General features: G+C 43.7%; 1 protein-coding gene across 1 annotated transcript; it reads left to right on the top strand.

Annotated features, from left to right (window-relative positions):
• The first annotated feature begins 4,323 nt into the window (after positions 1-4,323).
• On the top strand, positions 4,324-11,493 carry LOC119379518 (uncharacterized). The gene is made up of 4 exons (XM_037648818.2): positions 4,324-4,677; positions 5,894-6,581; positions 7,133-7,335; positions 9,027-11,493. The coding sequence occupies exons 1-4, from the start codon at positions 4,475-4,477 to the stop codon at positions 9,178-9,180; spliced, it is 1,248 nt and encodes a 415-aa protein (XP_037504746.1). The 5' UTR covers positions 4,324-4,474; the 3' UTR covers positions 9,181-11,493.
• The last annotated feature ends 11,812 nt before the right edge of the window (positions 11,494-23,305 follow it).

Below are 23,305 nucleotides of genomic sequence, written 5' to 3'. Positions count from 1 at the left end.
AGGCGACGGCCCGTGAAGCGGGGAGGTGGGAGCCGGGAGAGGAGGGTGCTCGGTGTGGCGGCTCGGTTAAAAGAAAGACGGTACTTTCCCAAAAATATCCAGGGACTTTAGGTCCACAAGCTCGCACCAGGTCAAGTGGCGCCACCTATGGAGGATTAGAAACAACTAACAAACGCGTAACCTATGTCCTCCGAGCATTCGGAAGCGCCCATCTCGACTCACTAAGCCTACAGCATCAATTATTTGACTATAGGCCTGACTGGCTGCCCAGGCGGCGCTGCGAAAACGGTGCTAAAAAGCGCCCCCTACGACAAGTTCTTTGGTTTCGAGTAGTCAGACAGGCGGCCGCATGCAGCACTAAGCTCAGATGCGCGATGGAGCCGCCGCTGTCGGTTGTGCTGCGCTTTGGATCTCGGCCAGTTTCTGGCGTGGCTGAGTTCTTCAGGCCAAGCAATCTGCGTAAACGCAAGAAGCTCGTCAACGTCAAGTATGTTTACGACGTGCAGGAGATTGAAGGAACCGTTTCGGCGCGCTGCAACTCGCAAGTGCAGCGAATCTCATACGACGTTGAACTCGAGTTAAGTTTTACGAGGCATGCTCGCGCGATTAACGACAGTGCATAAACGAAAAGATTGCTGTTAAGAAAGCCGACATGATTTGCATTACACGACGAAACGGAATCAAGAAAGGTGCAGGACGAAGGCTAGCCGTCGGCGGCCCGAATGAGCGCATTCGCGTCGTGTGCCGTTTTCTGCCGCATTCAGTCGCAAACACACTTTCTCTCCATGCACGGTCGTAATTTTCAACATTTGCTTCTAGGGAATTCGTCAAATTCTGTCAGCGTGCGGTGGCGGTCGAGAAGCGACGGCGCGCAATGTTTACAGCAGGCCGCTGGAAGCAGCCGGAAAAATCGTAGGCACATACGCAGGGTGACTCATGGCATCGTTTTTCTCGTTTCGCACGAAATGCCGGCTGCGTATCCTCGTGATCGCCGTCGGCAGCCACGGCGTGCCGTCTGGACTGCACACAGGGAATATATACATATATAGACGAGTGCACGCGCGTACGAAAAGTAATCAGCACGTTACGTTGCAAACCACGTTTTGCTCGCGTACTCGCTTCACGCGTCGGACGGCACGTATCCAGCGGTTCCGTCGCTCCACTTCGTACGGATTTCAGGGGAACCAGTAAAACCGCACATTAGGATCCTTACCCCCATGTTCGAGGCAATTAACCACGCAACAATAACGGCGGCGACCGCGCTTCGGGACCGCGCGCAGCTCAGAGCCGTCGCCCAGACCACCTGCTTTCGGCACGGTTTGTTGAAGCAGGGATCGCTCGTCAAACATGTCAGACTCTGCAGGCATAGCGGACAAGTTCCTGCGTACGTTTTAAGCACTTTTTGAGCCTGAAAACTAGGCGCAAAATTAAGTAATACGCTTAAAGCAACTGAGAACTGCGTAACTCGCCGGTCGGCGTCCATTTTTGACTACCCAAGCAACTCCGGCGCACGCCACCAGGCTCCGCCACAGTACTCAAAACTCCAGCGCGTCAGCCCTATGGCTCTCAAAAACGGCGCCGAATCAGGACGAATACATTGCTGTCGAAACTTAAGGACATAAATCTAAAGCAAATGGAAGCATCAGTTCGGAGCTTACACGTTACAGAGCGCACGGCGGCCACTTGATAGATTTGAAGTGGACGACAACCGCTTTTGGCTGTGCGGCCATGTTTTTCGGAGGCACGAATGCCTCGCCGGCGATGCTTACCGTGCACGTTCGACAGCTCTCGCGCGTGCGGCACCGCGCCGTTGCGGCAGGCTTGCCGCTAGCGTGAGCGGGCCATAACATCAGCCAACGGGCACGACGAGCGAACAGCGGAAGAGAACACAACCACACAACTAGCACGCGCAAAGTCGCAGGCACGGGGAAGAAATGGCAGGTAGCATGGCACAAGCGCAAGGGCACAACCAGCAACCAGCCAACACAAACTCGTGACGTAGGTTTCGTTACACATCCATCGCGTTGATGTCAGCGTCGCGAGGTGCTTGCATCTCGCTCACTCGCGCGGCACGCACTTTAAAATTGATATTAAATATGTTCTAGGCTATATTGGCCCTTGATATTTCGTAGACGTTCTGTATGGCTCCACATACATCTATTTCACTCATTATCTCGCCTTCGAAATTTTGTGTCAATGCCCCTTTAACAAATTAGTTATACCAAACAAAAAATTGTCTGTAGTGCGCAAGGTGGCTGTCAGTAATTTGCAAGTGACTTCACTCGCCGGCCTCTAATATTGTATTTTTAAACCCTTGGCTAAAGATAGCTGGGACACCCTGTATATATATATATATATATATATATATATATATATATATATATATATATATATATACGCAGGGTGTCCCAGCTATCTTTAGCCAAGGGTTTAAAAATACAATATTAGAGGCAGGCGAGTGAAGTCACTTGCCAATTACTGACAGCCACCTTGCGCACTACAGACGTCTATATATATATATATATATATATATATATATATATATATATATATATATATATATATATATATATATATATATATATATATATATATATATATATGGCGGCGAGTGTTCCACACTCGCCGCCATGGCTGCGACTGACGCTGACTAACACTCCCAGGCTTAAATGCACATATATACCCCATAAAGTGGACGGGAGGATGACCGCCGCTGTAGCTCAGTGGTAGAGCATCGGACGCGTTATTCGAAGATCGCAGGTTCGGTCCCAGCCAGCGGCAAGTTATCTTTTCGTCCACTTTACTTTCTTCACACTTTATCGTAATTACAACGAATAACATCTCCTATACTTTCTTTGGCATTATTGTCTGTTAGTTCTCATTAATATTGCTTTTTCTGAGGGGGCAATGCCACGCCCACTTCTTGTGTTGTTTTGATGTATTCGGGTTTTACCGGCAGGGACGGTTATCAACACTCGACGCTGTCCGCGAAGTAGTGTTCTAGAAGCGTCGCGATTGTAGTAGATCGGTTTGTTATGATTGCACCCCGCACGCGAATGTTCCAGCTTTGTGTAGAGATTACGCCGCCACCAGCGATATTGCTGGAAAGTTCGATAGCGCCTGTATAAAAGCCGACGCGCGTGACCGCTTGTCAGTTGATCGACGGTCGACGCTCTGCTCGCCGCTATCAGTGCATACCGTGTGTATTGCTGTAAATCAACTTATAAACAACAATATTGTGTCGAACTAAGAAACGAGCCCTTGAAAACAACCGTCTTTCCTTCATATATATATATATATATATATATATATATATATATATATATATATACTACATAGCATATTCTGGCAAAACATTTTTGCTCGAAATAAATTTTGATGATAATGGCGCCCCCTTGAAATTCGCTTGTATTTGTTAAACGTGTATAAAATCTATTTTTGTGTGTTGAGCTTCGAGATCACGCTTGCGCTATTGGAGAGGTTCTGTTTAGTTTACCTAATAATTAATTCCGAAATTTGTGTTTCACTACCAGCTACGTATCTTCAAAAACTACGAAAATCTTCAAAGTTCGTGATTTTTTCTTGAGCTATCTGGAACTCTCCCTAACCAATTTTAATAATAGTATGATTTTCAGAAAAGCTTATTTTCGTACAAAAATATTTAGGGGTAAAATAGGCTTTAAATCTTCCCGAAAAAAATGTGTAATTAGAAAAAATATGCGATTTGTCGCATGTTTGACCGTATTTTTCATACTGATGCGTTCCAAGCAAAAATCCTCGTCATGCAGCGTTTGATAGTAGACTACATCGTTAAGTAATGAAGAAAGTCTAATCAAATGATTTTTTTGTTTTAGAGAAGAAAATAATTTTTGAATTTGGCCCTCGGAACGCGTCCTGCATTTCTTTTTGTTGGCCCTTCGCCGCAAAGCACGTGGTCGCCCTTGCAGTTGACACTCGTCACAGGCAGCGGCAAGGTGCGAGATATATGTCAATGGCTCGTGAGTGGTCGAAAGTCTTATGCCTACGAGTAATGAATTCGCGTTACAATGTGAGCTTGCTTGGCGGGCCCAGTGGGAAGTATGGACGCCCGAGAGCAATGGCGTCGTTGGCACAATGTGCTAGAGGGACGTCTGCACAACACGTATACCCAGATAAACAAGTGTATACAATGTGCATTACTTCTTTCAGTATGTGTATGCTACCTGTGCAGACGGCCCTCTAGCACGCTGTGCCAACGACACTATAGACCTTTTGCATAAGTCTGGCGACCCTGTGCTCGTGCAAGGCAACATTGGGCTCCCGCCGCCATTGTGAGGGGAAGCTCGCTATGCCCGAATACAGTGTACTGTGCCCGGATACGCAGCCCGGATAGCGGCCCTTATAGTTGTTCCGTGGCGTGTAGTGGCATGTGAAGCGGGCGACCGTACAAACTGTTCATCGGACGCGGTTTTGCCGTGGTCCAGCTGACGTACGCATGGCTTCGCAAACGCAAACGTCGTTCCCAGTTGCGGGATGGGAGCGAGACCTCGGCAACCTTCCGCGCCTTCAGCACGAACGCATCGTCGAGTTCTACAAGGATAAAGCGGAGACCAGGAGGTGCCTCGACAGAAGCTATAACTTCTTCGTCGAATGCTACGTCGATCCGTCTTCAATTAAAGCAAACTACACCAACAAGAGGTAAGTAAATGAAAATGGGCGGCATACTGTGATGTACTAGGCAGCGATGCCGCGTAATGATCTAGTGCAGCCGAAGTGGGCGCCTCGCAAGCGCATGTGCAAGATCGCTTCAGGCTGCCGCCGCCGCTCTAGCCCGGTTTGTCACTAGGTTTTGGCTCAAGAAATGCGTCTGCCCTGCCTACTGCGACATATGCATTACTGGTGCGGCCGCGCGGTGACGAAGTTCGGACAGCTCGCTGGAAAGATACCATTTCTCACCTAACTGAACTCGCAACCAGCACTCCGTAAACGCGCGCTGCCTGACATTCATCTATCAAAATCTGCGCCATGTGCTTTCAAAGCAGCTTTGATAAAACGGGACACATTTTCTTGGTCATAGCAAAACAATTCTAAGTATGCAAAATGGCACTGATCGTTCCTGAATGTCATTTTAGTTTTAATAATTGGTGTTGCTGTTGAAATTGCCAAATTTATAATTTAGAATATTCTACTTCGATGTCTCATGAATATTTCATGCCAAATGCCCCTAATATCAATACAAATTTACTTGACAGTGACCGCTTGCTTGCTTTTCCATTTTTGTGTCTACTTTCTCACACTAATGTGGCTCTGGCTGTTTGGGCGTGTTGGCAAGACACGATTAATAATGTTTAAATGCATAGGCAGGCAAGGACGCAGAACACATGAGACACATGGGTGTCCGACAGCGCTCGTGTGTCTCACGTGTTCTCTGTCCTCGCTTGGTTGTGCACTTAAAGATTATCTCTCGCACTGCTTAGAATGGCCCAACACCTCCCCCACTTTCAGTACTACTGCAGTAATAAATGCACCGAATAGACATTGTTTCCTTGGCATTATCCTCTGAAGTGCCCGGTTGATGTGATGAAGTGCGGTGATGCTAGTCAAGAGTTCGACAAAAGCTCGCCTGGTCTGGTAGCATGTTACACTTAACGAAAACATGTCCGCTGCATTGTGAACAAGGAACTTGTACAGGTTCTGAAACGTCATAGCTGTACTTTTTGACTTGATCAGTGAATGTAATTTTCGTTAAGTGCGCTATGCAGCCGTATGTTTTGTGTAGACCTATGGTACTCGACCATTTGTTAGGCTTGGTTAGCAAAACGCCTGTAGGTGCAACTCCCAATGATTGAAGTGTCACATGCTAATATATTCTTATTTATGAGGAGCACTTCCATTGTTTCTTTTCCCTCTGCAGTGATGGCACAGTGTACTTGAAGGCTTCGTGCTACAGAAGCAAGAAGAAGAATGCAGCGCCATATGCAATCTTTGTGGTAATATCGTCAGCAGACGGGTGCATTAAAAGTACTGAGTGCAGTTGTGCAGCAGGCCGCAGTGCCTGCAATCACGCCATGGCTGTATTAAGGACTGCTTCACATATTCAGTCAAGGGGCTTCACTGAGGCGCCCTTGGAGCTCACGTGCACTGACCTTCCACAAAAATGGCGTGTGCCACGAAGCACAAATTTGCATGGCATGCCATTACAGGCAGTGAACAGGAGGGCAGTGCGAGAAGACGGCCTTGACTCGCCACTCAGTGTTCGCCTGTACGACCCAAGGGGAGTTTCGCGAACACTGGATGAGCAGAAAGCTGCTGAAAAGCAATTGGCTGAAGAAATTTTAAAAGAAGACCCCGACAGCGAGTTCGCAAAAGGACTTCTGGAAGATGACAACCATCCGTACGAACGTACAAAATGGGGTCTGGCATCAGTATTTGCTCCGCTGTCATACCAACAGCCCTTGATGCCATTCGGGTTTGATGTTGTTGTTAAAAACATCTTCAGTGCCTCAATTGACAGCTCCAGCCTGCCGGAAGCTCATCAATATTTTAGCAGCTGTGACACGTGGAAGCCGCCAGCTGCATTGCAAGACAACAATATCGTCAAGGTAAAAAAAAAATTTGATACAATCACATTATTACAGTTGGAAATGTTCAGGTTGCCATATAGCTTTATGTGTAAACTTGTTTGCAATGTTTATTACTAGCATATTTGCCAGTTCTCTTTACTATGATCAATGTTTGGGCCCCCTCACCCATTTACTTGTGATATCATCTTGTTGGTCTTGTATTTCTTCTACAGAGGTAATATTCAAAAAGCCTGTTAATTATTACTTCCACCTAGTGACTGTTTCAAGTAATCGGGAATGGGAAATTTGTGCGTGCGAAATTTGTAGTACAAGTAAAAGGTAAAAGTCAGTAAGAATGTGTAGTTTAAATGAGCTCGTTTTTGCTTTTTTTTTCAGTACTTGTAATAAGTTTTGTCCATTGTTTATCATTTGAACTACGTAGAGTGTAATCTTTCAAAATTTATGCCTGTTTCATGGACTGACGTAAAAGTAGAAAATTTTGGGGGGGCTCCAGCCACCTCTGATGATCGTCTGACTCAGACACAATCAAATGTAATTAATATTCACGTGTACACATGCACAACTTTCAGAAGCTTTGCATCACTCCGGAAGAGGCAAGAGTCCTCGAAAGAAACACGCGTGGACAGCGGAGTAGCGCTAGGTGGCAGGAGGAACGCAGTTTCCGCCTGACAGCTTCAAATTACGGCATTGTTGCAAGCCGCAGCAAATGGACATCGAAGGGACTGCGCGGATTGGCTGTGTGCAAGGACTTGTCACGTGTTCCAGCCATAAGGTAGGACATACACTCATCAGCAGAGCGCAAGACTTTTATCATTTAACACTAGTCTTGAGAAGTTCCATTTGTTACAAATAGAGGCTGGATATTTAGCACTAAAAATTGTCATTCGAGGCTTGTATAGGAGCAAAATACGGTTTTTTGTGCTTCATTGGTTGAAATAATGAGAATGCTCTCCATTTCTATGAAAACTGTAATTTGTCCGCAGATGTTCACAGGCCATAAAGCCCTGCTTACGGAATTCAATTTCATTTTCTCTACAAAACAACATAAGGCAAGTGTAAATCCCAAGGTTATATGTTGTGCCCTCTTACACCAGGTATTTGTAGCTCAAAAGGTATGCTTGACATCTGCTGAAGTTGGCAGCACATACTTTGGAATGTTTTATGATTCAGTGCTCTCAGGAATTGCAGCACAATCACATGTAATAACTGTTGACAATACTGAAGTATGCACTGACTACCAGCAACATGTCCCCTGTGGGTAGTGAAACCTTCCTGAACATCCCTAATGAATCTCACTTTCCGGGTCACTGTAGCACTTTATCGTCAAATTTTCTTGATGTTGGCTAAAACATGAAGTGAGTGCACGACTACCCACCATCAAGCTTATCGTTGCGTACAGATTTGAGTCCTTCTTATAGCGATGCCTTTGTCTGCTCTGACTCTGTTACTTATAGCCATTACACTGCAAAAGTATTTGTTTTGATAATTGGCTGCCTTCAGTAAAGTTTGTCAGTGAATAACACTATCAACAATATAAAGCTAAGTAAAAACACAGGAAAAGGCACATTTAGGCTGTGATAACCTAATATAAATAATGCCTATTTCAGTGATGGTGTCATTGAAATATCCATTTCTGAGTGCAATAGAAGTACCACTAAAGTAAAACCCAAGGAAAAAACCGGCTTTTTGCCTAAAGTTCCAGTCTCTTGTTATCACATGTCATAACCCTGTATAATGTATTAATTCCTCAGGGCCTACAAGAGAGCTACGAGTTTGTTTGCCATCCTTCCGGCAATTTTCATGTGCATTGTACTCCAGGGTACGTTGTGCTAGACATCTTGTAAGACATGACTGCATATCAAGAAGTAACAAAAATGTGTAGTGGAGATTTTCCAGGCTTGGACACAGGAGAGCAGTGCTTTGGGCTAGTTGGTTTTTTTTTTATATTGTTTAGGAGGTGAGTGTGCGAACCAGCACGAAAGACACGGGAATACCATCTTTGTTGTTTCCGTGTGCATTGACCTGTTTTGTTCTATGTAAAACTAGAGATTTGTGTGAAGCCAGGGAAGTTATATTGCTGGCTAGCCTTATTTCACACCTAAGAAAATGAGACGTTGAGAAAATAAAAAAATAGCAATTTTGTTGATTAGCTAAATGAGATTTTTTTTAATGTGTGTGATGAATTGCTTCTGAATTGCCTGTTTCTGTTGCCTTGTATGTAGGGGCTGTGGCTCAGTCAAGCTGCTTATGACACCTTTTTCTACAGCTCCCTGTCCTTTTATTTCTTGAGGCAGAAATAAATAATTATTAGTATTGCAATTTTTCTTCCAAGTAACGTCTTCCTCTTCAAGTAATCCACTGGGAGAGGCTGTAGTGTAAAATCAGCTGCATATTGACAAAGAAAAAGAACTTGTTTGCTTTGGTTTTCAAATGACAATACAATTTTGGCACTTAAACCTGCAGGTATGGTGTTGCAAATGAGCCACTCGCTTCAGAACGCTATCGGGATGTGATGCGAGGCCTTGGACATGATTGCACGGTGCACCCTTGTGGCCTCTTGGTGAACCCTGAAGCTCCCTGGCTTGGTGCTTCGCCTGATGGGATAATCTACGACTGAACTGAACCAGCTGAACTGAACTCGCGTGGCATACTTGAGGTCAAATGCCCATATTCTTTGCGTGACAAAAGTTTAAATGATTTGAATTCTGCAGAGTTTTGCTGTGCTATTACTGAAAACGGTCCAGTACTAAAGAGAGACCACATTTACTATCAGCAAGTTTTGGGTCAGATGGCTATTTCACAGCTTGCATGGGCAGATTTTGTTGTGTATTCAAAGAAGTTTATTTTAATTGAACGCATACGTTTTTCGAATGAAGACTGGGCAAAGACAAAAGTGAAGCTTGACAATTTTTATTTTTCAGATTTCTTGCCTTTCCTTGAAAGCACTCATGTTAACTCAAGCAAGACATAGCAGTGCAAGTGTAACTAGTTAGTGTTGCATCACATCTTTTCAAGGGATACTAAAGGGAACTATTAACTCATCGTTGATTGTTGAAATAGTGTTCCAGAAACCACATAGTGCTTGTTTCGTGCCAAGGAAATGCTTAGTGACAGAAAAAAATGATGTTTTAGTGGTCCGCACGCTGTTAGCGCACTTCAAACAGCCTGCCTTGGACTTGCTTATGATATTATCGAGTGGCACCAGTAGCAACTGGGCACTAGCGGTAGATGTTGTGCCATAGCTGCCAAGCCTGCACAGCCTGTTCATGCAATTCGCAAGGCTTCCATGGTTTGATGGTGTGCAGTCTAGTTTCAAAGGCCATGGCATCACTGATGGCTGTTGGTATGCCTAAGTGCTTGATGTGTTGATTGCAACGCTTCGTCCATGGATGTAAAATTTTTAACCAATAGTCATATTGCTACTCTTCAATGTTACGCTATATCTACAAACTACACAAACTCGCCACGCTGAGGTGGTGGTGTTGGGACTGCTCAACAAGCTTTCCCTGTTGTGTTGCAGGGCCCTTTTAAGTTAACATGGCCCCCTCAGGCCTGATGACTGCTCAGGGACATAAGTGCTTTTCAAGTCATTATTTACTACTAACTGGTATGTTTGTTGTCAAAAACCGTTTACCATTGTATTGGTGCAGCATTCCGAGTTTTTACGTCAGCCCCACTGTATTCAAAAGCCACTTCATGGGTGGTTTTCACCCTCAATGATAACACAACATTCTAAGCTAATTGGGTGGGAATTTCCACGATAACTGACTGCACTAATACACCTAAAAAATTACGTACAGTTCTTCAAATGAACATTTTACACGCCTTTCAGAGCCATCTTGAAAAGGAAGAAAAGTGATGTGCCCAAGAACTGAGTAGATTAAGAGGCTCATATCGAGGACGATATCGTTAATGAAACTGATAATGAAACCTTTTTTTTCTTCCCTGTAAAAATGCCCACAATATCACTGCCAATGAGAATAGTTTGTTGTCTCGAAGCGTCTGGGTGTTTAAAATGTACGACTGCGTCATTGTTTATAATTTGTGCAATCCACTGTTAGTGTTTTTCTCTTATAAGTATCTTGTGCATCGTTGTATTTGTTGTAACTATTATATCGATTGTTAACTGCGTTATGTTATTACCCATGTGTACCTCCCCTACGCAATTCCTTACGGCGATGTAGGTGAAGTGTAAATAAATAAATAAATTACTGATGTAGCAAGGACAGATTGACCAAAGCCATTTTTACAGCTGTGGCAATTGGCACGGCTATCGCATTACTGCAGGTAAAATTCTTGTTTGCCCAGCTAATTTTCTGATAAACTTGCATTATTTATTCCTTGTCTGTGATCTTATCATGCTAACCTCTTGTAGATATAATACCAACAGGTAGTTTTGCATACTCTGAAAACAACGATCTCAGCACCACAATTTTTGATATTATGCATAATGGTGTGACAGGAAGTGTTTTATGCATATTATTTACAAGACTGTGATGCTATTGTCATAACATCTTTCAGGTCTATGACAGCAATCTTTGTTTGCCTAACAAAGCTGTGATATTGATTCTGTATCAGACATTATTCTGTGTTATTGGTTACATGTATCCTCTCAAATGAGAGTATTTTTGTATGTTAGTGACGAGACCAATTCCAAGTAGGAATTTTTATATTATTTGTACCTTTTCATATGGCAGAAATGCAGAACTGCATTTTATTCATTGTGATACTAGTGTAACATATCTTGTTTTGTGCTTTCAGACTAATGCAATAGGTATTGTATTTTACAATGCCTTTTCAAGAAAACTATGATCATGACATGCGAACGTTTGTTTTTATTGTGATGCTGTATTTGCAGCTTTTCTGCTCCTTGTCACAGCAAAAATGTTTACATTAATCACCAGTTAATAATGCCTATCAATAAATTCATTTTTTGAAAACTAAAGCGATGGTAGGGATGTTTCATATTTATTTTTATTTATTTATTTATTGATAACTCAAGGGTCCCAAGGGGCATTACATGAGGGGTGGGCATCAAAAGTAAGAACAAAAGATAGAAAAAAAATAAAAAGAATACAATAATTAACAACAAACAATATTAATGACGTTGTGATGCCAATGTGGTAGCATAACACTGGTTCTGCGTCAAGCAATAACAAGACAAGATTTTTGCTACCTGTGGTTCATACTAATGACAGACATCATGTTGCGCTCGTGTATAAAGGGGCCTGTGAAGGAAAATATCAAGTTGAGCTAGATTGAAGGACTGAGGGAGGACACTCACTAAACATGAGGACAATGTTCAAGAAATACACCAACTTTATTTTATTTAAAAAAAAAGTATTCATATATATGTACATAACAACACTGCATCTTGTAGACAAAGATGGGCAGAAATCTTGATGAGCGCCACAAAGGTTGTGAGAAACATTTGCGAAGCTTACACTAGTGGTACAAGGCTAGCAAAGCAGCGAATGAAGTGGCGCCGCAGTCACTGTGAGGGTGGCATACAAAACTTCGCTTCCCAACCACCTGGATTGGCTCGCAATTTTTTTTAGTAATACAACTCAACGCAGCGTACATTCAGTTGCAAACCTTTACTGCTTAATACAATGTGTCTTTATATCAACTCTGTGCACATGTACGAGTACTATTGTTTAAAGGGAGTCACAGTTAAATATAGGTACTGCTAGCAAAACAAGTGGCTCTAAGCAATGTGCAGATACTTTTCCATGAGCAGTGTGCAATTCTATTCATCTGCTTTTATCAATGGCGACTGAAAGTTTGACAAGATGGCACAAACAGTCCACATTTGGTTTGCAAGTGGGGCCAAGAGGACAGGAATCGGCCTATCGAAGATATGAAAGGTTTTAATCCTTTGAATTTTCCTTTCCACATGGATTCGCAAGGCTGCTATATCCTGTGTTTCCTCAATTTCTTGAGGGGAGAACTGCTCTTTACGTAGGAATGGTGGTATGTTGAGGGTAACCCCTTTGGCACTTAGTAGGTCACCAATTTTGAAGCCCTTATCTGCCATGACTGAGTCTCCCGCATCAAATGGCCTGTTGAGAAACCCACTCTGGATGACACATTCTCGGTCGGATGTGCAGCCAGTGAACAATGGAGACACGAATGTTAGAGTGCCTTTAGGGGAAATGCCAATCAAGCCCTTATATGTGTGGCGAGACTTATAATGAGAATAAAGGTTTGATTGAGAGACAAATGATGATGGCACATCACACGCGATTTCTGTAGCATCAATGATTACACGTGTCGATGGATACTTTTCTAAAAAAGGAGCTGGCATATTTTCCTGAATGGTCTCCTTTGACAGCCACAGCTTAAGATCATTTAAGCGAAAGTAAAGAAAATTTAGCCATGAAATGAACAACCTGGAAACCGTGCTTTCTGAAATGCCAAACAAGTGTGCCAAATGCCTGTGGAAGAGTCCAACTTTCAACTTAACAAGGAGAAGGAACAGCTGATTTTCCACGTTAAGCTTGCGAGGCCTTCCCCTACCCTCGGTGTCTTTCACGAGCAAACCCTCATTGCCCTTCCACAGTTTCACATTTCTCCCATCTTCACCTGGATTGAGAAAAACCATGAGGGCACGAAATCTATTGTAACTCGTTAGACCCGTGTAGAACTGAATGTCTTCATTGTTATCCTTAAACTTCTCAATAGAGAATGTAGCTTCATCTGACACATTAAGCCTCATCTTTGTACTTTTCAGCTCTTCTTGCAACTGTGTGATAGTGGCATCTTTAGCCTTCAGCATCAGCTCAAGTTCCCGCACTCGCTTTTCTAGACGAGAAATCTCAGCAACTTGTTTATCAAGTTCTGGGAGTGCATCTTGTATTTGTGTGCATGCGGCCTCCTGCAATACAATGTCGACAGGCACTTGAACAGTTTGCGCAGAATCTTTCAAGTTTCCTGAGGTTAATTTCTTCCGTTTGGTCTTGTCTTTTGGTGTTCTTCGTTCCAGTTGCATGATGGGGCTTGGACATGAGTCATGCTTCCGGGGTGGTTTTCTTTGCTTCTGCACTTTTTTGAAGGCAAACCTAGACGGAACAGCCCACTCGTGCAGGTGCCTCTGGCCATTTGCTGCATTGGCTAGATAGTCCGTGTCAACAAAGTGGTTTGAGCAGACTTTTGTTATAGTGGTCACTTTAAAGAGAGGTCCTTCATCTCTTTTGATTGCAACCAGCCACTTCTTGCGCATTTCTGGGTTATTTGGAAACCTGTGGAACGACACCTGGGGAAGAACACAAAATGTTAGCAGTGCTGGAGTTATAGCCAGACTGTACTTTTATCATTTCATGAATGCTATACATGACAGCAATCAACCACAACTTGTGTAGCATAGCAGAGGCTCACAATTGATGAAAATTAACATGCTCTTGGTCATGTTTGCACATTTATGAGAGGAAGGAACGTGACCGACATAAAATGCGCGGAAAGGAAACTTGAGCTACTGCCTGTGCAGCCACCTCGCTTTAGCTCGGGAAGTACCGCAACGTATCGAAAAGTCTTGGTAACAGTTCCGGGAAGCAATTTTGCAGTGCCACGAGCAAGGGGAAAGCCCTCCTAAAGGAACACTTTGTGAAACAAGCGCTGCAGGCATCGTTCACGATGTCGCCGATTGGCGCGCTCTATTTCGGCGCTGCCGTAGCTCATGTTTGCGAATAACTCGGGTAAGCAGCCGTTCACATTAAATCCGGCGAAACAGCGCTTCCCCACTTAGCTGCCGCACTTGCGAGCGCAGTCGGGATTGATTCTTTAGACAGCATCCGACGAGAAGTTCGATCGCGATCGGAGGGACCCGCATAGAGTCCGTGTACAAACACTGAATCAGAATGTAACTCCACAGGGCCCGATCGCGATCGAAGGCGCCCGTGTGACGGCGTTAGTAACGCAGTGGCCGCGGGCTGGTGGTGCCGATTCAATGAATGCACAATTATCACGTACCTTGTGGCCGCAGCTGTCCAAGTAGCCATACTGCTTGCATAGCGGCACGCAGCAGTAAGCCGGCATCTTGATCTTCAACGTCAAATAAACAACACAAATCACAAGAGCGTGGTTGCGAGCACCGAGCACGCCAGCCGGGCACCACAGTGACCGCACCGCCGTTGCCGCCGTCAAGTTCAACACCTCACAATGGCGGCCGAAAACCAGGGTTGCCTGTCTGTATCCCAGGGTAGCCGGGCTTATGCAAATCCCCTATAGGCTGCTCTCGGGCGCCCATACGCCATGGGCCCGCCAAGCAAGCTCACATTGTAACGCGAATTCATTACTCGTCGCCCTGACATCAACGCGACAAGACTTTCCGCCACTCACGAGCCACTGAAATACATCTCGCTATCTTGCCGCTGCCTGTGACGAGTGTCAGCTGCTAGGGCTACCGCGTGCTTTGCGGCGAAGTGGCAACAAAATGAAATGCAGGGCGCGTTGGGAGGGCCATATTCAAAATTACTTTCTTCCTTAAAACAAAAAATGATCTGATTAGACTTTCTTCATTACTTAACGATGTAGTCTACTAGCAAACGCCGCAAGACGAGGATTTTTACTTGGAACGCATCAGTATGAAAAATACGGTCAAACATGCGACAAATCGCGTATTTTCTCTAATTTCACAATTTTTTTCGGGAAGATTTAAAGCCTATTTTACCCCTAAACATTTTTGTGCGAAAATGAGCTTTTCTGAAAATCATACTATTATTAAGATTGGTTAGGGAGAGTTCAAGATAGCTCGAGAAAAAATCACGAACTTTGAAGATTTTCGTAGTTTTTGAAGATACGTAGCTGATAGTGAAACACAAAAATTTCGGAATTATTGAATAGGACAACTAAACAGAGCCTCTACGATAGCGCAGGCGTGGTTTAAAGCAAACGCATAAAGGAAACGTAAGCCAGCAGCAAAGCAGCCGGTGGAAGATCACTCCGTCGTTGCTATGGCAACGGCTCGCGGCCGCGCTTTGTCGCGTTTCCGCGTCTGCTTGCCTACCGTTTCGCCGTGGCGGCCTGCGCCACTCAGCAGAAGGGGGGGGGGGGGCGGGGGCGGGTGCACTTGCTGAAGGCCTTGACTGTCTGAGCAAAATACCTATTGTCATCATTCTTGTCGGTAAAACACCCCCTCCGTCAAATGTTTGGAAGGGGAGGCGGGCCCCTGGGGCATAACCCCTAGCTACGGGCCTGGGCTCTGGACTCCTAGGTGGCCCCGGTCGGTCTATGAAACTTCTTCCGAAGTACCACGGCCCGTACCGTGTGCTCTAGCATGCCTCGTATTTGATATACGTTGTCAAGTCGCTTGAAACTTATTGTAATCAAATAACTAGGCATGAGATTGTGCATATGGACCTGATAAAGCTTCACTGTCACTGTGCAGCTGTCCGTAAATAGCCAGGGTGGCTCTTTTTCAGAGGGGTAGTAAGTGTAATGCAAAAGAGCGGCACTACTTCCAGAAGCAGAGAACGCTGCTTCCTTAGAAAAAAGGCGACGATTCGACAATACAAGCTTTGCGTTGGTTCTACTATTCCTGGTTACGTTTCTGCGTCTGTCTCTAATAGTAGAGTACTTCTTCAAAACGCTTCATTATATTGTAAATGGCTGCCCTCATGCTTGCCTTGGTTTCGTTGCATATTGCCTTCTTATGGCTGAGGTTAACTAAAATCTGGGTTTCTTTTCATCGTTATTAAGTAATGGGTTGCATGGTAATAAATAATAAAACATGAGAAGTTTACTTGCTCCATTTACAGAAGCGAAACCAAAACTGCAGCAAATATATTGGGTGAAATGGTCCAGCGAGAAAACAAGCAACTATACCTTCAGCAGCGTTGCACTAGTAATAATAATTTCTGGAGTTCTACGTGCCAAAACCATGATATGTTTATGAGGCGTGCCGTGGAGGAGGGCTGCGGAAATTTAAACCGCTTCAGGTTCGTAACGTGCATCTAAAACGAAGTACACGAGCCTCTAGTATTTTCGCCTCGTTCGAAAATGCTGGAGCCGCCGTCAAACCTGTGCCCTTTGGGTGAGCATCCGAGCGCCGTAACCACTGTACCACCGCGGCAAACATCAGCAATTCTGAGAGAGACAAAAAAAGAAGAAAACAACGCATTGAGATTCGAACCCGCGATCACGCGTGAACAGTCAGCACGGTCGATCAACAGATTCACCCACAGCGCGCGGCGGCTGGCTCGTGATACGATAAGGATTATAAAGATACTACGGACAAACGCTCCTTGCAACGCTCCTTGCACGTGTCCCCACCTTCCAGATAGCAGGAACGAAATGCAGAATTGAAAACAGCTGCTTTCTGTTTGGAAAAATGCGCTGTACAGCATAATTCGATCTTTCACAGCGTAAGGAACGAGGACGATATTGGAAAACACACACGGCGCTGAACTTATCACTGGCTACATTTTCAAGCTTACAGCAATATATATACGCTTTTCACCAGGGAAGAAAAAAGAATAGAGCAAGTGAAGCACGCAAAAAAATCCAGAAATACCGTAGAAGCCCAAGAAATTTTGAAACTTGATAAAAAGTGCATGAGTGCAGCTTTGCCTGCTCTTTCGAGCAACGAAAGTGAACTTCTCGTGATCGTAAAATATATGTGATATCGATGATGGATTGCTGTTTCCTGTGACTACAACTTTTTGTACACCAGGCCTGCAATTGTCGCCTGACTAAAATCACGTAACATCGCACAACATCTCCTTACGTGACTATAATTACGTAACAACACGTAACTAGTCACGTGACTGAAAATCACGTAAGATCACGTAATTAGTCACGCGACTAAAATCCCGCAACGTCACGTAAGTATTGATGTGACATGTTTCCGCCAATAACTTCGGAACAACCGGGTGGCGCGGGGAAACCTCAGCATCTGCACTGGACTCTAATAAAGTTGTACTTTCTCTCTCACGTGACTAAAATCCCATCACGTAAATACTAGTGACGCGACATTTCTCCTTCAGAACCACGTAACAAGTGCGTAGTGTGGGGAACCGACCGAAACCTGAGAAGAATAGAATATCCAAGCCTAACGATATGCTACACTCTTAAAAAAAAGGTTGTAGTACTTACCAACTTCGGTTTACTAACTAGTTGTCACATATGTTACTACCCTCTTAGTAAGCGCGGTTAGTAACGGGGAGGTTAGTAACCGTTACTACCCTCGCAGTTACAAACGCACTTAGCAGCGGTTACTACCCTTCTCGTTGCTAACTAGTAAAATAGGTAGTAACGGTTACTACCAAAAATATATCAGTAACCATGATCCTTTCGCATCAAGAGTCTCCTGTTTTTATAGCGGTCAAATTTGCGAGCATCAACATTGCGATATATCATTACGTAATTATTCACAGTATGTCATGAATCAGAACAGCACACATACACAACGACAAGGCTACGCGACACGTATAATTCATAAGTGTTTCCAGGAGTATATATAGCCCTACATCTGGGGTACGCAGCTGGTGCCAGTGGGCAGCTAGGCTTAAGGATAAATAGTTTGTTATGCGCCTATATTTACATAGCGTACAATTTTATTAGGTGCGCGAGGTAACGTAGCGTATGACTTTTAATCAAGCATATTAAGACAATCGATATGTTATGTCTATTTGCGTAATATCGTCGCAACATGGCCTAATATACAAGACCCAAGATGGGGTACCATACTTACTAATATCGCCTCAATTTATTCAGATACCCTAAGGGCCCAGAAGGCATTAAATAGGGGGGGGGGGATACAGTTAATGTGGCAAATAAATAAAATACACACTGAACAATGAAATCAGAGTACATGAATAAGTAAACATCGAATGGTGTAAAAGCAGCTACGTGTGACCGTATTATAATACGTAAAAAAACAATCATAAAGTAAAGTTTCATAACAATAAACATCATCAGTATCACATGAAACTAATAGAAACAACACTAAATAGACAAGCGGAACAGAATAAATAAAACGCAATGTAAAAAAAAGAAAAAGAAAAGAACATAGAAAATCAGCACTAGTGAATTGAGGATAGAATTTTTCTATTGGCTTCCATTTTGTCCTAGAAATGACTTTAGGCTAGTTACAAATGAGTCATGATTCACAATGCGCACACTGTCAGCAGGAAGAAGATTCCATTCACGAATGGCGAGGAAAAGTGGGGAGTGAAAAAAGAGATTAGTGCGGGCGAAAATAGGTTCAATTTTATGTTGGTGATCGAGTCGCGAAGATATATGACGAGCTGGCCTGATATTGAAGATATCGTGGGATGACTGATTGAAGTGAAGCTTATGAAAGAATGACAATAGTGTCAGCAACCTGCGATTTTCTAGAGGAGCTAAATTGAGTGAAGATTTTATTTCAGTTACGCTTGATGTTCGTTAGTAGTTTGTTGTGATGAAGCGAGCAGCCTTATTTTGTACCGACTCCAGTTTCTGTTTGAGGTAGGCCTGATGCGGATTCCAGATGAAGGAGGCATATTCGAGTTTTGAGCGTACTAAGGTTTCAAAAGCAAGAAGTTTAGTTTCGGAGTTCGCCGGATGCAAATTACGCCTTATGAAGCCAAGTGATCTGGATGCTTTACTGACAATTGCGTCTATATGGGTGTTCCATGACAGGTCTGATGACAAATGTACACCAAGGTATTTTATTGTGGATACAGAGTCTATGGGCATGTTGTTCAACGTGTAGTCGTAAAACACGAGGTTAGCCGTTGTGCCGAACGTGATAGCTTTTTGTTTTGTTAACGTTAATTTGCATTTGCCAATTGTTGCACCATTTACTAAGATTTTCAAGGTCAGACTGAAGGAAGCTGGTGTCCTGAGGGTTACTGATTTGCCTGTAAATCACACAGTCGTCCGCAAATAATCTAACTGTGGAATGTATAACAAAACTGAAAATTGGGCTAGATGGTGGGGATTCATTGTGGGCGAAGCGCAAAAAACATAGACGGAAAAGAGGAGAACGACACAAGACAGGCGCTAAATCTTGTGGAATCAATGTGGAATGTATACCATTACTAATATCGTTAATATAAACTAAGAACAAGATAGGCCCGAGCACGGAACCCTGTGGTACTCCAGATTTGACGTGAATTAACGGAGACAAATGGTCATTAAGGAATACGGATTGTTATCGGTTGGCTAGGAAGTTGGTAATCCACCTAACAACCTTTGTATTTAGTTAAGACCTGTAAGTTTATGAACAAGCCGCAAGTGAGGAACCTTATCAAAGGCCTTCGCGAAATCAACAAATATAGCATCAATTTGATGTAAGCAGTGAACAGAGTGATGCAAGTCATTAATTAATTCGAACAATTGCGTTTCGCAAGAACGACCATGCAAAAAACCGTGCTGATTGATGAAGAAGTTATGTTCTGTAAGAAACTTCATGAGAGCAGATGAAATTATATGTTCTAGGAGTTCGCAACAAGTACTAGTTAAAGATATTGGTCTGTAATTCGATGGGTTAGACGGGTCACCAGATTTAAATATAGGAATTACGCGAGCTTCCTTCCAATCATTTGGGACACATCCAGTGTCGATAGACTGCTGGAAAAGTGCGGCCAAAATGTCGCATATTGCAGGTTTTGACATTTTCAGAAGCTTAGGGCAGATGCCATCAGGACCAGGAGCGGCATTAGCCGGAAGACTATCGATGCAGGAATGTATCCCTTCCGGTGTGATAGTAATGTCGAGCATGTTTGAATGCAAAATGGAGGCCTCAAGGTCACTTGGAACAGGGGCATCATCCGTAAAAACAGACGAAAAAAACTCGTTGAATTCTGCAGCAACACGTGCTGGAGAAAGAATGTTACCATCCTTGGAGAACGACACCGTGGAATTTGTTGCGTAATTAGGCTTAATAACTTTCCAAAACTTTTTTGTATCGTTACGAAGCATGTTTGAAATGTCGTAGTTGAAAAATTTGTCTTTGGCTGTTGTTATTTCAATTCTGCATAAGTGCGCGTGCTCGCGATAAAGCCTCCAATCTTCCTCAGATGCAGATAGTTTAGCTTTGGAATATGAACGTTTCTTTTTGTTAATAGTACGTTTCACATGCGTCGTAAACCAAGCGCATTGCGTGCAGGTGGTTATTTTGATTCTAGGAATATGTTTTTCTTTAAGCGTGATCAATTTGTCACGAATGAGTGCCCAGTTTGTATTGACGTCGCGTTGGTGAAATGATTGCAAAAGGCCGATGGAAAAGGCGGAAAGGTCAGTGATAAGCCCGTCTACATTCGCCCGGTTGTAATCAAATATAACCTCCGCTCTGTTTTCACGCTTTTGCAGAGCGCATACGAACGCGCAATGCAAGATATTGTGGTCGCTGATGCCATGCAAAACATTTACCGAAACATTATTTGGTTCCGTAGTTAATATAAGGTCTAAAAGAGAATCATTACGAGTGGGAGCAGAGACGATTTGGTGCAAATCGAACGATGAGAGCACGTCAAGGAAATATTGACAGTCACGTTTTCTTGTGCCATCCAGGGGTCTGCATGATTGCCATTCAATATTAGGATAGTTGAAATCACCGGCAAGAAATATTGGCGATGTTGGGTACTTGTCTTGAACAAAACTTAAAGACTCATTTAAGTAATTAGGAAATTCGTGAGACGAATCAGGTGGGCGATAGCAGACCCCGATGACACAAGTAGTACGTAGTAACTTGTAGTACGTAGTAGTACGTAGTAACAAGTAGTACGTAGTAACTGCGCACTACGTACTACGTACGTAGTACGTGGTAACTTGAATGGATCCCCGTGCTAGTGAATAGGTTGTAAAAAGCTCGTAATAATAACTTCTAAGATTCGTTTATTAAGTTCGATTAACAGGTGCATGGCAAAAAGTTAGTAACGGTACGCAAGAGGTAGTAACCGTTGCAACTTTTAAGTGTCTGCTAACGTAAGTAGTAAAATGGTAGCAAAAAGTTAGTAATGGTCCAAGAAAGCTAGTAACAGCTGCTGTTACTAACTATTTGCTCGTGGTTACAAGCTTTTTCCTAACTTTTCTTTAAGAGTGTAGTACTACTAGCAAAAACTTTGCACCTCTAGCAAAAGCTTGGTATTACTAGCAAAACGTTAGAAGAAGCTAGATCGAACACTAGCTCCGTTGTCGGTTCCAGCCTTACGCAACTAGCACAAGCTGCGCACATTTTTATTTATAGATGTTTAAAATGGCATCTTACTGCAGTACGTTGAGGTCGGCTGCGAGTGCGTGAGAAAAGCTACCGAATCACAGGATTTTCGTTTTGTAATTGGCAGCACCAGTCCCTGGACTTCCGTAAAGATTTGATCCACACGGACCTAGCCGATGCAGCGCACAGTGCTTTGTGATGTAAAAGGAGAAGGCATGCTGGTCTTTTCTGTTGGCGTAGCACGATAGATATGACAAGAGCTGAATAAAAATCCCAGTTTCGCCGCAAGGTCAATGAAATGAGTGCGATAGCAACAAATGAAGTAAGGCTGGCAGCTAACTCTTCTAGATCCAGTCTCGCGTAACTCTACAAAATGGTGCTTTAGGAGAACACAGCCACTTCAGGTAGGAAAGGGGATTTTGCACAGTCTATTTGCGTTGAGAGCGCAGCATGTAGAAGGGTATACGAGCCGTCCGCTGATGACTATCGAGATAGCGATTTTGATTTCTTTAAAAAAATCAAATAATGTTTCCTATTCTTTGCTTGGCTTAATTTTCTATTCATTTCATCAGTTGTGTCCAACAAGGAAAGGAATTCCTCGAACAATTCCCCTTCTTTCGTTAAGATTACGACATACACTTGCGCTAGCCCTAAAGTAAAAAGCAACTGCAAAAAAATTACGCCATATCCCCGAAGTGAATGATGAGGAGTGGGCGAAGCTCCGGAGGTAATCTGGAAAACCGTCAATGCCAGTAAATTTTGCCCACTCGATCATCATACAAAGACCTGACACACGAACGCGGGGGTCCTGATATATGACGTTAAGCTCAGGGGAACGTTTGTTGTCGGCGTTGCCGTTTTGCATTTCGAGGGCGAGAGCGCGTTCACGATCGTTTTCATCCATGGCAGAAAGAGAATGTGTGGTCTGGAACGCGCTTATACTTCATGGTCATCAGCGTCATTGTCATCGTTATCACGTGTAGTGGGTACATTCCACTATACTGGAACGCGCTTATTCTTCATGGTCATCAGTCGTCATCGTCATCTTTATCACATGGAGTGGATACACCCCACTATGCGTGGCTACTTACTACTACATACTGCAAAGGAGGGACAGGCCCACCAGTCGTCATCGTCATCTTTATCACATGGAGTGGATACACCCCACTATGCGTGGCTACTTACTACTACATACTGCAAAGGAGGGACAGGCCCACACCCTGAGGAGCTTCGCCCCTAAAACGTCTAACTTTGTCATTGCATTACTATGCCTCGCCTTTCTAAGCTTACTTCGTTTCGTTTACGTTGCTGAATTGTAGGTACCTGAGAAGATCGTAACGAAATGATGAGAACGGAGAACTAAGTTTCCACCACAACACGCGTACGCAAGTTCGAAAGAGCTTTGTTCACCATAACTTGATCGGCCGTTCTGTTCCTTCGGACGTTTATAAAAGACTAAAACAAGAATTACAAATGTAGATCTGAACGATATGGTACGCATGGAGTGTTTAAACATACACTAAAAAAGTCATAAAAGGAAGAGAAAAAGAAACGGCAGCTCAAGATTTCAGTCAAAAAACGAAACCGAAACGAAAGCTCT

The sequence above is a fragment of the Rhipicephalus sanguineus genome, chromosome 1 (assembly GCF_013339695.2).
Source record: "Rhipicephalus sanguineus isolate Rsan-2018 chromosome 1, BIME_Rsan_1.4, whole genome shotgun sequence".
In the NCBI taxonomy this organism is placed as follows: Eukaryota; Metazoa; Arthropoda; class Arachnida; order Ixodida; family Ixodidae; genus Rhipicephalus; species Rhipicephalus sanguineus.
The sequence above is the reverse complement of the archived record's forward strand: the minus strand, read 5'-3'. Positions and strand labels throughout refer to the sequence as shown.